We start from the raw sequence: 18,674 nt of genomic DNA on the forward strand, positions 1-18,674 counted from the left end.
CCCCCAAAAGCTCCCCCCTCCCCCCCAACGCTCGCCCCGCGCCCTTACAACTCTCGCCCCTCCCCCCCAACGCTCGCCCCTCCCCCCCAACTCTCGCCCCTCCCCCCCAACGCTGCCCCCTCCTCCCCAACGCTCGCCCCTCCCCCCCAACGCTCGCCCCTCCCCCTTCCAACGCTCGCCCTGCCCCCTCCCAACGCCCCACCCCTCCCCCTAACGGTAGCCCCCTCCCCTGACCCCCCCTCTCCCTGCTGCTGCGATTGTCCCAAGTCGCCGCTGTCTTTGATTTTTTCCGCGCTTGCTGAGCACAGGGCCCAAACAAATTACACAGATCTCGTAAATAGATAAGATGTAACACGGATCTCGAATTGAGAACGGTTATAAGAGCTCGCCTGTATCATTCTAACTTAGCAATCTTTGAAATACGTAATCAACCAGGCTATGCGTTAATTGTGTGTTGACCGACCCTCTGTGTTGTATTACATTACATTTCGATATTTTACTAGGTTATTTAATTTTAGTGTGTCTTTCTCCTGATTTTCAGGCTTGCTTGCCGTGTAATCGTTCTTGCAGCACCAATTGATATGCTAATTTTTTCTCTAACCCCCCCTCCCTCTCTCTGCCTCCGCCACCTCTGTCTATTTAAGGCCACCACACAGAGACGATCACCCCTCTCTGTTACCTGTGTTGCTCTCGCTATGTATCTTGGTAATATCTGTCTGCTAATATGTCTGTCTATAGTTTTCTGGTTAGATTTTATGTCGCTATTTGATTATACCTGATGATGATTGCTTGTGTTGCAATCGAAACGTCGTATTCTATTATTTAATTTAATTTATTATTTTATCTTTAGACGTGACTTAACCGAAAGAACCAAATAATAATTCCTGCAGTCACGAAAGTTCTAAAATTAAGATTGTATCATGGGACCTTGTTGCCAGGATCAAGGTATTCGAAATAAGAATGTTTTACCCGTTCTGGCAAAACAACAGGTGGTGTTAAGATGTTGAAACACTAAATAGACACCTTTCAAAGACAATGCATATATGATTTCGATTTAAAGCTTTCGTGACTGCAGGGATTCATCTTCTTGGTTCTTTCGGTAAAGTCACGTAGAAGGGAAGTAATAAAATAATAAAAATAAAACATAATAAAATGAAAAAATTCTCACGACGTTTCGGCTACAACGCAAGCAGCCGTCTTCAGGTGAAGAATGAAACACTACCAAGCTAGGAGCTTATATATAAACTGGGTTGGAGGTGGAAGAGCGCCTTAACAAAAAGAATGTGCATATGAAGAGGAATTTAGCATATTCATGGTAAATGCGTAGGAGGTGGGCGGGGGGGGGGTTTCAAAGTCATTATGCCCATGCATTATGCAGGATCAGCAGCACCAAGGGGGGGGTGCAGGGAGTAGCATTAACAAAGGAAAGGAATGTTATTGATATGTAGCTGCAGTTACTAAACAACCACGTAGAAAACTAAAGTATAAACTACATAAAAAACTAAAGTATAAACTGCATAGCACCATCAGTATACTTACTATACTCTACAATAAGCTGAGTTACTAACAGCAAGTAAAACATTACAATTCTACGTCGTAAAAATTATATAATATGCTTCCATCTAAACTTTATTCTCTTACATCACACGAGCATATACCGTACTATATACTGCCATAGATAAACCCAACATTAAATTATATACTGTATTACTATAAACCACCCTATACCTTATACATTTCAACATAACACTATGTATTATTCTACCCACCCTAATGTGTATCGAAATGGTTTATTACGTCCTTCCAATGATTGCTAAGCCAGAATCCATCTTCTCGGTTAAAATTGTCTCTGTGTTTGTATATGTGGATCGCCTCATGAACGAATCTCTCATGATAGCCAGATGGCTTGCAGAGAACCTCTGTCTTGGAGATTAATTATTTGCCACTGGAGTACAGAAAAACGTTTCTCGAAGACTTAACAGTAACACGTGATGTTCACTGTCAAAGGCAACCTATTGAACAACTATTACATTTAAATTAAAGACTAAAAGCCCATTGAGTTCGTGGTTTATTTGAAATGCCGTTGAATTGGCTTGTCTCGTACAGGCAAAACATCCACAATGTCTGCTGGCTCGATAGTGCGTTTTAAACGTGTTACATTTTCCCATGAGTCTTACACATTGAGAAGGCTTTTTATGAATAAATGACATTGTGTAAACAAACATCTTCAAATGCAATAACATTGTTCGAAATAAAATGTTTTTTTGCCGCTGGCATTTGCCGTGGAGAGAGGGGAGGTTGGACAGGAACGAAGAGCCAAGAAGTGAGAGGGGAAACGAGAGATGGGACGGGTATTGAAGAGGAATAAGAGATGGAAAAGATGATAATGAATGACCACATCAGAGGAGGGAGGCAATCGAGGACTAAGAGACACGGGCAAGTGGCGGAGAAAGTCGAGTGGGAGGGGAGTCCAGGAGGGGTGAGTGGATGATTTAACTGGGACCACATCTCGTCCCGTTTAACTGAAGCCAGTGGGCCCATTTCAAGTCCAAACTCCCCTTTGTGTAAAGCATCAAATAACATCAAAAGCAAATCACAGCGTGTTATTTGCAAAAGACAAACAGATATGTACATCACGTACCATAATTCTGCACACCAAACAGCACTGGGGAATGGATCATGCAACACTGCCATTGAACGCACACCCTCTTCATAAGAGTGGCTCGTTTTGAAAGTTTATTCAGAAAGTGTGATGGTTTGAGGTTTTCATTTACAGGAAAGCTTTTGAAAAATAAGAGGAAGTTTTACCCTTTCTGGCAATACAACAGGTGTTGAGATGATCAAACAGCAAATAGATACATTTTGCAAGTAATTAAGTCTGCATTAATCACACGTGCGTGTGGTGAACATGCAAACAAACATGCTCTGATCATATTATTGTTTTTTTCGGTAAATTTACGTAGAAGGGAAATAATAAAATAATAAAAATAAAACATTCAATAATTCTCACGACGTTTCGGCCACAACGCAAGCAGGCGTCAGGTGAAGAACAGGTCTGTCGGAAAGACAGCGTCTGAATGAACACCACCACGCTTGGCAGCGTATATTTAAGCTGGGTTGGAGGGGGAAGAGCGCCTTGACAAAGGAATTTGCATATCAAGAGGAATTTAGCATATTTATGGGAAATGCAGATATGGGATTAGTCACTACTTGTGGAATGCGTAGGAGGTGGGCGGGGGGTTTCAAAGTCATATTATGCCCGTGCAGTATGCAGGATTAGCAGCAACAAAGGGGAGGAATGTTAAATTACGATTTAAAGCTTTCGTGACTGCAGGGATTCATCTTCTTGGTTCTTTCGGTAAAGTCACGTAGAAGGGAAGTAATAAAATAATAAAAATAAAACATAATAAAATGAAAAAATTCTCACGACGTTTCGGCTACAACGCAAGCAGCCGTCTTCAGGTGAAGAATGAAACACTACCAAGCTAGGAGCTTATATATAAACTGGGTTGGAGGTGGAAGAGCGCCTTAACAAAAAGAATGTGCATATGAAGAGGAATTTAGCATATTCATGGAAAATGCGTAGGAGGTGGGCGGGGGGGGGTTTCAAAGTCATTATGCCCATGCATTATGCAGGATCAGCAGCACCAAGGTGGGGTGCAGGGAGTAGCATTAACAAAGGAAAGGAATGTTATTGATATGTAGCTGCAGTTACTAAACAACCACGTAGAAAACTAAAGTATAAACTACATAAAAAACTAAAGTATAAACTGCATAGCACCATCAGTATACTTACTATACTCTACAATAAGCTGAGTTACTAACAGCAAGTAAAACATTACAATTCTACGTCGTAAAAATTATATAATATGCTTCCATCTAAACTTTATTCTCTTACATCACACGAGCATATACCGTACTATATACTGCCATAGATAAACCCAACATTAAATTATATACTGTATTACTATAAACCACCCTATACCTTATACATTTCAACATAACACTATGTATTATTCTACCCACCCTAATGTGTATCGAAATGGTTTATTACGTCCTTCCAATGATTGCTAAGCCAGAATCCATCTTCTCGGTTAAAATTGTCTCTGTGTTTGTATATGTGGATCGCCTCATGAACGAATCTCTCATGATAGCCAGATGGCTTGCAGAGAACCTCTGTCTTGGAGAAGTCAATGTCATGTGAGCCCACTGAGTTGTAACAGTGATCTGCCACGGCTGAGGTGTTTGTCCTACCGTGTTTCAGGTCAGCTTTATGTTCACGGATGCGGTCCGAGACATGTCGTTTGGTTTCCCCAATGTAACTGCTACCACAGAGGCAACTTAGTTTGTAGACACCAGGGTACTGTATGTCTGGAACCACATCTTTTACAGACGGTACCAGATCGCGGATTTTATGTACTGTGTTGAATCGGACCTGGATCTTGTGTTTAATCAGGATTTTGGAGATCTTTTTTGTGACCCCAGCAATGTAGGGTAAGGTGATGGTCTTGAAAGGCTCCTCAACAGGATCCTTCTTGATGGTTGGAGTGATGGCTTTGCCATCACTCCAACCATCAAGAAGAATCATCAAGACTCTATATCATAGAGCCCAATGCATCTCCGACCATGAACACATTTCCAGTGAACTCAAACACGTACGCCAAGCTCTTAAGGCTAATGGTTACTCCGACTACACAATCCGCAAAGCCATCACTCCAACCATCAAGAAGGATCCTTACCCTACATTGCTGGGGTCACAAAAAAGATCTCCAAAATCCTGATTAAACACAAGATCCAGGTCCGATTCAACACAGTACATAAAATCCGCGATCTGGTACCGTCTGTAAAAGATGTGGTTCCAGACATACAGTACCCTGGTGTCTACAAACTAAGTTGCCTCTGTGGTAGCAGTTACATTGGGGAAACCAAACGACATGTCTCGGACCGCATCCGTGAACATAAAGCTGACCTGAAACACGGTAGGACAAACACCTCAGCCGTGGCAGATCACTGTTACAACTCAGTGGGCTCACATGACATTGACTTCTCCAAGACAGAGGTTCTCTGCAAGCCATCTGGCTATCATGAGAGATTCGTTCATGAGGCGATCCACATATACAAACACAGAGACAATTTTAACCGAGAAGATGGATTCTGGCTTAGCAATCATTGGAAGGACGTAATAAACCATTTCGATACACATTAGGGTGGGTAGAATAATACATAGTGTTATGTTGAAATGTATAAGGTATAGGGTGGTTTATAGTAATACAGTATATAATTTAATGTTGGGTTTATCTATGGCAGTATATAGTACGGTATATGCTCGTGTGATGTAAGAGAATAAAGTTTAGATGGAAGCATATTATATAATTTTTACGACGTAGAATTGTAATGTTTTACTTGCTGTTAGTAACTCAGCTTATTGTAGAGTATAGTAAGTATACTGATGGTGCTATGCAGTTTATACTTTAGTTTTTTATGTAGTTTATACTTTAGATTTCTACGTGGTTGTTTAGTAACTGCAGCTACATATCAATAACATTCCTTTCCTTTGTTAATGCTACTCCCTGCACCCCCCCTTGGTGCTGCTGATCCTGCATAATGCATGGGCATAATGACTTTGAAACCCCCCCCCGCCCACCTCCTACGCATTTTCCATGAATATGCTAAATTCCTCTTCATATGCACATTCTTTTTGTTAAGGCGCTCTTCCACCTCCAACCCAGTTTATATATAAGCTCCTAGCTTGGTAGTGTTTCATTCTTCACCTGAAGACGGCTGCTTGCGTTGTAGCCGAAACGTCGTGAAAATTTTTTCATTTTATTATGTTTTATTTTTATTATTTTATTACTTCCCTTCTACGTGACTTTACCGAAAGAACCAAGATGAATCCCTGCAGTCACGAAAGCTTTAAATCGAAATTTAACATTCCTTCCCTTTATTGATGCTAACCCTACTCCCCCCCCCTTTGTTGCTGCTAATCCTGCATACTGCACGGGCATAATATGACTTTGAAACCCCCGCCCACCTCCTACGCATTCCACAAGTAGTGACTAATCCCATATCTGCATTTCCCATAAATATGCTAAATTCCTCTTGATATGCAAATTCCTTTGTCAAGGCGCTCTTCCCCCTCCAACCCAGCTTAAATATACGCTGCCAAGCGTGGTGGTGTTCATTCAGACGCTGTCTTTCCGACAGACCTGTTCTTCACCTGACGGCTGCTTGCGTTGTGGCCGAAACGTCGTGAGAATTATTGAATGTTTTATTTTTATTATTTTATTTCCCTTCTACGTAAATTTACCGAAAAAAACAATAATATGATCAGAGCATGTTTGTTTGCATGTTCACCACACGCACGTGTGATTAATGCAGACTTAATTACTTGCAAAATGTATCTATTTGGTGTTTGATCATCTCAACACCTGTTGTATTGCCAGAAAGGGTAAAACTTCCTCTTATTTTTCAAAAGCTTTCCTGTAAATGAAAACCTCAAACCATCGCACTTTCTGAATAAACTTTCAAAACGAGCCACTCTTATGAAGAGGGTGTGCGTTCAATGGCAGTGTTGCATGATCCATTCCCCAGTGCTGTTTGGTGTGCAGAATGATGGTACGTGATGTACATATCTGTTTGTCTTTTGCAAATAACACGCTGTGATTTGCTTTTGATGTTATTTGATGCTTTACACAAACGGGAGTTTTGACTTGAAATGGGCCCACTGGCTTCAGTTAAACGGGACGAGATGTGGTCCCAGTTAAATCATCCACTCACCCCTCCTGGACTCCCCTCCCACTCGACTTTCTCCGCCACTTGCCCGTGTCTCTTAGTCCTCGATTGCCTCCCTCCTCTGATGTGGTCATTCATTATCATCTTTTCCATCTCTTATTCCTCTTCAATACCCGTCCCATCTCTCGTTTCCCCTCTCACTTCTTGGCTCTTCGTTCCTGTCCAACCTCCCCTCTCTCCACGGCAAATGCCAGCGGCAAAAAAACATTTTATTTCGAACAATGTTATTGCATTTGAAGATGTTTGTTTACACAATGTCATTTATTCATAAAAAGCCTTCTCAATGTGTAAGACTCATGGGAAAATGTAACACGTTTAAAACGCACTATCGAGCCAGCAGACATTGTGGATGTTTTGCCTGTACGAGACAAGCCAATTCAACGGCATTTCAAATAAACCACGAACTCAATGGGCTTTTAGTCTTTAATTTAAATGTAATAGTTGTTCAATAGGTTGCCTTTGACAGTGAACATCACGTGTTACTGTTAAGTCTTCGAGAAACGTTTTCCTGTACTCCAGTGGCAAATAATTAATCTCATTAGTGCATGTTGGTATTGACAGTTTGAAAATAGTTTGCCTGCAATAGTTACTTGTACATAATTACAACTCACATGATTTAGAAAATTAACATGCAAGGGTCTATTTCATCACGTAACCAAATAACATTATAAGTGCATTGGGCTATGGCAGAACACACAATGTTTCATGATGCTAAGCGGTAGAAAACATTGGGGCAGAATACCCTTTCGCCAAATTGACTGAAATAAAATGTACTTAGTTTTTTACAAAATCGACGTTCATTTATTATCTGATCATCCACAACCTACCAAAATAACACACGTTTTGTATTTACACGAGTCAACACAGCCATCAATACAATGCTCACACACATGCACAAGAGACTCTTAGGCATTCGTTACAGCACTGATTGTGGAGATCGGCACTCACATGAGTTACGGTACAGCCACTGTCATGCCTATCAATGTGCCTGTGTCAACGCCTATCTTCTATCCAGTGTCAACCTCATAATTGAGGGTCAATGCTCATGACAGATGCTTTCCACCTTGTGATCCTAAGCGTCTCTCACAGAGAGTCCTGTTCTGTTATTGTGAATGTTGTTACAACTTTTGCGGCTCAAAAAAGTAAGCGACAGTTCAATTTTCAAACATGTTTTGATAGAATATTCCACAGATAACACAGTGAGATGCGAGCGGACAAACAAGAGCATCCAGGAAGCAGAGGTACGCCGACGTGTGTACACCACAAAACGATCGTTACTTTTATAGGGGTGAACGGACTGTGTTTAACACAAGGATAATTACTGGCCCCAGCAAGTGCTCAATAACACATGATACAGCACTGCACCCCCGTTCCATTCCTAAAAACGATCAAATCAACGGTCATAACTTGGGATTGTAATTCATAGCAAACTTTGTTTTTGCCTTTTATTTTTGACATTCCATTTGCCAAAATGTGAGTCTCTTCATTTGCATTACAATTTTAAGTCGCAAGTAATCCCATTGTACGATTCATTGCGTATATGGTGTTAACATTTTTATCGATGCATCGATGAGTTGTTACAGTACTTGGCTAATTAAGAGTAAAAGTTGATTGCCATTAGGGATGCAAGACTTTTCAATCACATAAAACACCAAGCATATCAACAGCATAACTGAGCACTGCCTTTCACCACACACCGTTTATACAATAATGCTGTTTTTGCAACGCCACCTCAGAGGTGTTCAATAGATAGGCTGCTGTGACATTCAAGGTTCACTGATCCACCGCGTATGCAGCTTGCAGTCACAAGTACAACCGCAATGAAGCTTGTAGAGCTGAATGGAGTTCAAAATAACTCACAAACACCTTGTGAAAGACCCAACGCAAAGATCTCTGGGTTTGATCCTACACGAAGTTCATGGTCCACTCTAAACCGCATCCACAAAAACCATAGCAGATGCAGATACCCGATGCACAAATGGAAAATTAAAAACTCTCCAGTGTGTGACTGTGGTCGTCCAGAACAGACCATACAACATATACCAATGTAATGCCTGATCGACAAATACCAAAGAGACATCACAGCGATACACTCTGATACTCCTGACGCGGTTATCTGGCTTCACTACCTTAATGTCAAATTGTAGTTGTTACTTTTAATCTACATCAGCGACATAAAAGCTGGGTCACAATTCAAGTTTAACCCATCGAAATAAAAATGGAGCACTACATTCTCACAAAATGTACCATTTTGAATAACTTTTCAAGCAGCGATCTTATTTAGTAAAATTGTTACAAATTACCCGACTGAAATATGCAGCTTTTAAAAATAATATCGATAACAAGTGTCACCAAACTGCACTGCACTTTGGACCCACAATATTAATACCACGTTCCATCAATCGGCAATGAAAGCGCAAATCAATTTCCTAAAACACATTAAGTTTGTATAAATTAAAAATTATTTACACCCATTTACCTTCCCACTCTGTTGTCGATGTTGGTGTCAAATCATGTTCGTCTTCTGTTACTGCCAGTGGTTGCCCAGCAGAACCATTAACCTTTGATTACTTATGCAGTCACATCAATGCTTTAACAAATTCAAGAGTTGGTGCAGACAAAGGACATTATTGCCACTCGCATACAGTAAAGTCCATTCCTACCGATCAAAAGATTTCCGCAAAATACATTTCGCTTTGCGATTCATAGCTATTTGGCAGGTTCACAGGCAATTAAAAAAAAACCTTTTGCAGAACAGATGGATGCTTGTCTGCAAACCTAGCCTCAATTGCACCGATGGCCACACAGCTGTCACTTGCGAGAGCCGCCAATGTCTCCGAGAAGCCCACAAGAGCTGCGGGAAATCGAACGAAAGCGGCGAGCCGACGGATACCATCGCTACCAATGCCGCGTGTGGACCAGCTCAGCCCTCAGGCTAAGGCGCTTCAGAGTCTCGTATCCCAGGACGACAAGCATTGACGTGGGCGCAGAGGATGCGATGCGCGCCGACAGGCCCTTGGTGAAGCCCCACATGCCCTCCTGTGCCCACAACTGCCGCAATGCTTCCAAGATGGAAGAACGGCCCTCCACCTGCAAAGCCGGTAGCACACAAAGCATAAGCAACGCACAGTGTGCGTGTAACAGCACATCGTCTCTGACTGCAACTTAAGTCTTTGGTGGCTGGGTGGCTTACGATGTTAATAATGTCTGTGAAGCACTAAGCCAACGCCAGAGAATTTGAATTTAGGTATTGACCACCTGTGATTTAACTGGGCTCGCAAATATGGTGAGATTATTTTGTAGCAGCATTCACGAAACAGGTAAAAAATGTAAACGCTTCACGTGACGAGAACACTCTTTTAAGAGCGAATAAAATCTATGCCGGAGCGTGGAAAAATACCCTGACTGAAAGTTACTTTTTAAGTGCAATACAAAACGCAATTCCACCCGGGCTCACCTGCAGACGAGTCCGAATAACGTCCATGGGGTTTGTCAGCACGGAGGCTGTGACGGACGCCATGGGACCGGCGACTGCTTGGAGGACCAGGTGAGGACAGTTGCTGGGGGCCCTACTCGAGAGCTGCTCTGCACAGCAACGTGGGAAGTGGTTTGAGTTGGGACAGCAAAACTGAAATCGACTGGTCAAACAAAGTGCACGAGCATACTCCGAGACACTGCAAAGCAAACGATTCAATTGTAAGAAATGTAGACAATCATCTTTTTTAAAGTATCAGGTGTACAGCACCAACTCACCGGCATAGAAGTGATAGAAGGGCCACCAGACGGCGCTGCTGGGAATGTAGGTGAGCAGTGAGGCCAGGTAGCCCCTGTAGAACCCTCGCATGCCGTCCACCTGCCGAATCTGCCTCACAATGTCCCTGGCTTGCCCGAAGGAAGGGCGCCCCCGTCGGCCCTCCGTCGGATCGGTGCCCACCTGGGCCGCGTGGCCGTTCAGACCCCGCTTGGGATGGTCCTGCACTTTGAAGCGCCCGCCACCCTCCCCGGCCTGGCCCTGCATCATGAGGTGCTGTGACACGACATCGATGGGCACCGTGATGCTCTGCGCCACCAGTGAAGCCACCCCGCCGCCTGCCAGTGACCTGAAGGGAATACCGGCGGTGAGGCTGGTGTGCCAACGGAAGCGTGCATCTGTAATCGAGCATTTGAAAGTAGTGCTGTTGGATTGCCTATGACGAGATCATCCAGAATACGCCCGATTTCGTCAGATCCTGGATGATAAACAGGATTCAGCCTGGATTCTGCTTGGAAGAATGACTACTATGCATAATATAGGTGCAAACAAATGCTGCAGGGCCATATAATGGGCAGCAGAGGGCAGTACAGAAATGATTTTTCGTACTCTCGTATGCTCTGTCGATGCTCACCACATTCACCAACCGACAGTGACCGGCGTGGTGACGCATGGTCAAATAATCCCCACGACTCACACAGCAAAGGGAGAGCCTTATCCAACAGTGCATTGACAAGAGGACTTTAAATTAGGACGGAGTCATCAGGTGTGTGAGACTCCCAACTGTGTTAGAAATGTATAAATCTTACTTAAGGTGTAGGAAATAAAGAAAAGCTTCCCACAGGGGCTGCGTACTTCAATGTGTTGTCAGCTCCCAGCCTGCCGGCTTGGTCTCGCACGAGTTCATAGGTCGTGATGTAGAACTGTCCTGACACCAGAGTTAATGCGTTGACAGCGAAGCCCCGATAGAGACCCAGCACTCCCTCCCTCTGCAGGATCTTGATGAAGGCGTCTGCCGTACCGCGGTACTGGCTGCTGCCTCGCTGCACCTGAACAACATATTCATATCCAATTACGAGTTGACACAATATATTTACAGGTGTTTACAGATTACCATCCATTCACAATCACCAAAAATAATATGTTGTAACATTCACATCCTATTCACATGCAATAATGGGTTCACACAGACATTCACATTCATTCACATGCCATTCATGGGCTTCCATGTTCATATACCTGCTCACACACCAGACGCTCACATGATACACAACACATTCACACTGCTCATATGCAACCGTATGTCCACACACCACATGAACTCACAAACCATTCTCGGCTCACATGCCGCCACAGTCAGTTGCCAGACGACCATGCATCATCACGTTTTCACAAGTGTTCAAATGTCACCACTCATTCACACATCAGATGTTCACACGTGTTGACATGCCACCATGTGTTCATCATCTTAACAGACACGCCCACATTGCTACGACAGTGGTAACATAAAAATACCAAATGAAACAAAATAATACTTTAATACAGGGTGTCCATAAAATCCCAATCTATTTTATTGAAATCAAAGCAATTCAGGGCAAATTATGCAATAATATAATCAAAGGTATATTTATTAATAACTGTTAAGAATTAGATTATACATGAGCATCCTCAATATTTTTGCACAGCCCAAATCTGTCAGCTGCATTACAGCATCTGTGGAGTTACTTTTGTAACTGCTGCCGCTATACAATCTAGTAAATCTTGCAGATCTGTAACTCTCGTTTGATACACCTCTGACTAGATGAGGCCCCATACAAAGACATCCCAAGGTGTTAAATCCGGAGATGGAGCCGTTTGGGGCTTTGTTGCCACTGCGTCCAATCCAGAAATTTGGAAAACGTTTGTTAAGGTGCTCCTGAATCATGTTTGTATAATGACAAGGAGCCCCATCTTAAGAAAAGTCGTATTACCATCACGCATTCTTGTATATATATATTCATATGGTCCTGAAAATAAACATTATATATACCGTGAGTTCAATAAAATACATAGGGACTTTTTGGACACCCTGTATAATACATATGATTGATATTGCTGAATAGGCAGGCTACTGCTGCTGGACACTAAAAGGGACCCTACCTGCAGCCTCGTTCGAATGAGCGTGAAGGGGTAGACTGTGGCCCGCACGCTCAGCATCATGAACACGCCCAGGGAGTAGAACTTGTGCTTGTCCAGGTCTGCCCACTCGATCACGCGAATGTTCCTTTTCTCCTGCATTGTTCCACGCTTGCAGCGTGCGGTGCTAACAAGAGGTGCTGCGGTCTTCCACTGTCAAATCTTCAAGCCTACAACGACCACTGAAATGGGTAAAAAAATGTATGACTATAAACATTCGAACACCATGGACGAATAAAATAGGAAGTATTCAACTTGAGGCATATGTGGCAGACCGATTTGAGGTCTGTATCATCATCGATTGTCTACCCACTGCTGGATGAAGGTCTCTCCACACCATCGTCATTCCTCATGGTCCTGTGATCACTGAGTCCATGTCAATCCTGAACATAAACACATCCTATTCTTGGGTGCATGCTCCCTTTTAGCATGCCATCACTAGCTAGTCTTGTCCATCGGACCTCATCTCTTCGTGATGCATCCTACCCAAGGCTACTACTTACTTTTCTCAACAGTCAATGATGCCTCTAATTAGAAAATGTTCTCCAATCAATGTTTCCGTCTCTCGGTATGGGCTGTACGGCTGTATGCAGAGGACATATAGAAGGCTAGGATGGGACAAGCTTGAATCACACTATACTTGTTGGGTCTTTTCACACGAGCAAAACTGACGTCGATTTAAGTATGTCGAATCGATTTAAGGATGATCAAAGTGCCAAGTGAAAAGGTTTCGGGGTCAAAAGGCGTAACATTTAGGAGGTGTTTTTTTTCCCCTCGGGAAACTAAAGGCTGCTTTTCGTGTCGACGTCAAGTCCGGGTTTATTGTGTCTAACCAGGGGAACATTCAAGAGACCAGGACAGACTCAATTGCAAGTTTACTCGGTCACCAAAATTACAGAATTATAACAAGAACAAAGACATTTTTAAAAAATTCAAGATTTGAAGTTCATACTCTTTGGTTCTTTCGGTAAAGTCACGTAGATTAAAAAAAAATAACTAATTTAGTTATTTTCGTTTTTTAATGCTCTTTGGTTCTTTCGGTTAAGTCACATAGATGCAAAAGAATAATAAAAATAATAAAATGAAAATAACTAATTTAGTTATTTTCATTTTATAATGTAGTTACTTTCATTTTATTATTTTTCTTTTTCATCTACGTGACTTTACCGAAAGAACCAAAGAGCATTAAAAAAATTCATTCTGAATCATGAGGAATTGAAAATGGAGCATATCAAAGGTGAATCAATGTTCAGTCAAACTTCACTTTGTCGACGAGTTCGACACAAACTTCTCACCTGGCCAGGCGTGGTGAGGATTAGAAACTGGCGTTCAATACATCAAATGACAACCACTGATCACTTACATGTGGCCCGTGTTTGTGTCAATCGAGTCAACTCCGGACCGGAATTTGAACGTGGGCTGAATAAGTTGTTTCATCTACCAAGCAGAATCACAAACGTCCACTGCTGCAAGCAGTGAGCACTGGTCACTAATACTGAAATAGCTCTTCAGACGAAACCGGTCCACAGTCGTGCATCTGTTCATCGCTGTTGTGAGTCGGTCACGTTTACTCAAATTTATTAAATGGTGACCCGAGAAAAAAAGAACAATGCACTTCTTCAAAAAATCGTGTTTTTTTTTTTTACACATAATTCACAAAAGTTACGTTTACGGAAAAACTAAACTTCCACATCAGCGTTAGGAAGGTCATTTTAGGCGCTCTAGTGACGCTCCTTTCACGTTCCCAAACGTCAATGCACATTGTCCGCCCATGAGTCTTTATGGGCGGACAATGTCAGTAACTTCGGTCATTTTGATTCCACTCATCCGACATCAACCCTCGTGCAGGGGAGCCTGTGGGCACACACTCTCCACAGCAGCCCCACTGGGTTACAACGTTGCATGTCACTTCGCCACAATGGTCACCAACCCAGCCGTAAAACAACTAAAACACAGCATCAATGACAGCAGCGACCGTTGCGTGACCGCTAAAGTCCATTGCTGCTCGTACAGTAACCATCAGTTCGATACCATTAACAACGCCCTGGCCGAGGAAGAACCAGCCGTACCTTTCGTCCGGCGTCGGCTGAACCACGAGGGTCCCCGTGTCTCTGTCCGTCTCTCTCTCTCTTGCCCGGGAGACTCGGCGCGGTGTCAGACCCCCCTCCCTCACCTCCCCGCCTTCTTCGCGCGGGGTTAAGAGGTGGAGCAGCGGCAGCAATCGGCGCCGAAGTCGCTAAACGCCGATCCCACGCTGGCCACTGTGCCGCCGTTCACCGGGAGGCAGAGGGCCTCCGTTCAGCTGATCGGTGACGTCACCGCGGCGTCGAGTGGTGCTGGATGACATCATTCGACGTTATCTTTGCGGTGACGTCACGACGAGGGGAGGGGAGTGGGATGGTCGGTGACGTCATTGCCGCGCGTTTGGAAATCGATTGCTTACGGCAAGACGAGAGGGATACAAACGCGTTTCGTAAAGCTTTTTAAGATTAAATTTCGATTTAAAGCTTTCGTGACTGCAGGAATTAATATTCTTGGTTCTTTCGGTAAAGTCACGTGCCATTAACTTTGAAGATTGTGAAAAGTGTTGTGTCTTGGTTAAATTAGTTTTGAGGTTTTTATTTGTTTATTGCTACACGGATCATGCCGTTTAGTCAGTTTCCCGGTTACTTTACAGCAGCAGCAACAAAAATAAACGACAAACGAATCAATATTGCAGAGAACGAGTTATATAGGCTCGATAATGAATATTGCACAGTTAGGAATCGAGGTACGGTATTTAACGCTGGAAAACGAAGCGCTCAGGTTTAAAAAAAAACAGCGCAGATATAATGTGAGAGTAAGAGGCACCAGAAAAAGTTGGGTGTCTGTACTCTTAGGTTTTGTCGGTAAAGTCACGTAGGTAAAAAATAAATAAAAATAAATAACAACAATAATAGAAATAATAATATAATAATACACTATTTCGGTAAAATCACGTAGGAAAAAAATAAATAAAAATAAATAATAATAATAAAAAAATATAATAAAGCATTATTTTTCCTATTATTTTTATTATTTATGTTATTTATTTATTTTTTACCTACGTGACTTTACCGAAAAAACCTAAGAGTATGAATCCTTGCAGTCACGAAAGCTTCAAATCTAGAATCAGGTGTCTGTAAAATAAGCGTTGTTTTGGTCTGACAGGGACATAAAGAGAGAGGCCTGGGGCAGAACCAGGCTGCAGGTGTTTGTTTTACCCAAATAGATTTTTTATCGGAATAAGGAGACATGGTGCTACGGGAGAGAGTTCGCGGAGGTAAATGATCCTTCAGGTAATTGACAGATTTCTTTGAGGACTTTTTGAATGAAGACATCCCCAGCTGATGGTCCCTTCCCATATCCAGGGGCGACAGATTTGAGTTCCATGGAACGAGACGTTTTAATGTAGATTCAGAAGAAGGAAACCCATACTCTTAGGTTCTTTCGGTAAAGTCACGTAGGTAAAATAATAATAATAAATGAAAATATTTATAAAAAACACGTGTCTTGAATAGTTTGAATAGCTTTCTTCACACGCTACAGTAATTTTACTGGAGTAGTTACACCTGATGACGGAGGCTTGTGTTGCTTCCGAAACGTGATTTAATTTAGTTATTTTCATTTATTATTTTTCATCTATGTGACTTAACCGAAAGAACCAAAGATAATAACTAATTTAGTTATTTTATTTTTTTTACCTACGTGACTTTACCGAAAGAACCTAAGAGTATGAATTCTTGCAGTCACGAAAGCTTCAAATCTAGAATCCGTACAGGTCACTCAAGTCCGGGAGTCGAACCCAGGGTACCTGCTGGGCCAACGCCGCCTGGATGGTTGACTGGCCCCGGATACATTTTTAAGGTTTTGTTGACCGAGCATGAAGCAAATGTAACAACATAAATCCGCATTGTCTTCTTCTTCGTATATACCAAGGTCGTAGCCATGGAGTCAACATTGGGGGGGACCAAATCTTCCAGGGGGTCTGGGGTCCTCCTCCAGAAAAATATCTAAATTTGAAAACTAATTTCCTGCCTAAAATATATAAAAAATTCACTAACACACAGGATGGACTTTTTATTTATTTTTTTGAATAATGTCTAATAGTGTATTGTATTACATTGCTGTTTTTTTTCTTTTTTTACCTTGTTTCATTGTATGTAATGGCAGAGGTTAGGGATTCATAAAGTACAACCATAATCACAATCATATAAACGTAAATATATGCATTGTTATATAAAGACAAGTCCAGATATTGTGGCCAAGGTTTAGCAAATTGTTGTTTTTATTTACATAGCATCGCAATTTTTATATTTTATAGCAATATATTGGGGGGGACATTTTGAGCATATTTGATTATGGGGGGGGGGGGGGGGACACATCCCCCCCCCCCCATAATCAATATATATTATAATTACGGCCTTGGTATATACAATTGTTTTAAATTAATATAAACCATACGAACAACTTTGGATAAATAAAAGAGGAAGTGGTTCCACTTGAGGCATATGTGGCAGACCGATTTCAGATCTGTATCGTCGTTCATTGTCTCACCGCTACTGGATGAAGTTCTCCCCACACCACAAGTATTTTAAACACAACCCATCAGCAGCAAGCACGGTCTTCTGGAAGTGCATAATCTCAACGGCATTGATTCAATCAAGCCTGGCTGTTGCTGATGAGATACTGAATGTGGGAAACCCGTCTCATTTGCTTGCCTTGAATCAATGCTGCTGAAATGATGCACACTCGAAAGGCTGTGTTGCCGATGGATTGTTTCAGCAATACTTTACTTTTACGTGGAAACGGATATATTCAGGCATATTTTGTTTATTCTCTACAACGACGCTATTGATTATATTGATGTGGTTAATTACAGAGGGCGTGACGCGTGATAAAAGGGGCGCGCGATTAGCAGTCACTGCTCAAGGGCAGAGCGTCATGTATCGATTGCCCAAGTGTTGTTTTTAATCACAGTTTCACGTTTAAGTTTCATCTTTTCAGTCTCCTTTGTCCAATACCAATAACCCGCCATTCGCCACTAAGTAACGGTGACGTCACCACGGCGCCTGTGCCAGGCTAGGTGCACTTTGAGGCCACGTGAAGTGTCGAAAGTTTGCTGCTGACAGGTCACGGGACAGACCCAGCAGGTGCCATGGGTTGGCTGACTGAGATGACAGGTAGATGCACCACCAGCTGTACCTGTGCCAGGCTAGGTGCAGGAGGAGGTCTCGGGACAGACCCAGCAGGTGCCATGGGTTGGCTGAGTGAGATGACAGGTAGATGCACCACCAGCTGTAACCCCTACTGTGCCAGGCTAGGTACAGGAGGAGGTCTCGGGACAGACCCAGCAGGTGCCATGGGTTGGCTGAGTGAGATGACAGGTAGATGCACCACCAGCTGTAACCCCTACTGTGCCAGGCTAGGTGCAGGAGGTCTCGGGACAGACCCAGCAGGTGCCATGAGTTGGCTGACTGATATGACAGGTAGATGCACCACCAGCTGTACCCCCTACTGTGCCAGGCTAGGTGCAGGAGGAGGTCTCGGGACAGACCCAGCAGGTGCCATGGGTTGGCTGACTGAGATGACAGGTAGATGCACCACCAGCTGTACCCCCTACTGTGCCAGGCTAGGTGCAGGAGGAGGTCTCGGGACAGACCCAGCAGGTGCCATGGGTTGGCTGACTGAGATGACAGGTAGATGCACCACCAGCTGTAACCCCTACTGTGCCAGGCTAGGTGCAGGAGGAGGTCTCGGGACAGACCCATCAGGTGCCATGGGTTGGCTGAGATGACAGGTAGATGCACCACCAGCTGTAACCCCTACTGTGCCAGGCTAGGTTCAGGAGGAGGTCTCGGGACAGACCCAGCAGGTGCCATGGGTTGGCTGACTGAGATGACAGGTAGATGCACCACCAGCTGTACCCCCTACTGTG

At 43.1% G+C, this 18,674-nt stretch overlaps 1 protein-coding gene across 4 annotated transcripts; it reads right to left on the reverse strand.

The window, feature by feature from the left end:
• Positions 1 to 7,391: 7,391 nt before the first annotated feature.
• On the reverse strand, positions 7,392 to 15,038 carry LOC144935427 (solute carrier family 25 member 44-like). Of its 4 annotated transcripts, XR_013637308.1 has the most exons (7): positions 14,788 to 15,038; positions 12,683 to 12,900; positions 11,399 to 11,592; positions 10,546 to 10,892; positions 10,250 to 10,377; positions 8,524 to 9,882; positions 7,393 to 8,475 (listed from the first exon to the last, which is right to left on the reverse strand). XR_013637308.1 is itself a non-coding variant. In XM_078862051.1 (6 exons), the coding sequence occupies exons 2-6, from the start codon at positions 12,818 to 12,820 to the stop codon at positions 9,691 to 9,693; spliced, it is 999 nt and encodes a 332-aa protein (XP_078718177.1). In that variant the 5' UTR covers positions 12,821 to 12,900; positions 14,788 to 15,038; the 3' UTR covers positions 7,393 to 9,690. The 4 variants fall into 4 exon arrangements, 3 of the variants coding, with proteins under 3 accessions (XP_078718179.1, XP_078718177.1, XP_078718178.1); XM_078862051.1 differs by having other exon boundaries at positions 7,393 to 9,882; XM_078862053.1 differs by lacking the exon at positions 14,788 to 15,038 and having other exon boundaries at positions 7,392 to 9,882; positions 12,683 to 12,867.
• Between the last annotated feature and the right edge of the window lie 3,636 nt (positions 15,039 to 18,674).

This window comes from Lampetra fluviatilis, chromosome 13 (genome assembly GCF_964198595.1).
Source record: "Lampetra fluviatilis chromosome 13, kcLamFluv1.1, whole genome shotgun sequence".
Taxonomy (NCBI): domain Eukaryota; kingdom Metazoa; phylum Chordata; class Hyperoartia; order Petromyzontiformes; family Petromyzontidae; genus Lampetra; species Lampetra fluviatilis.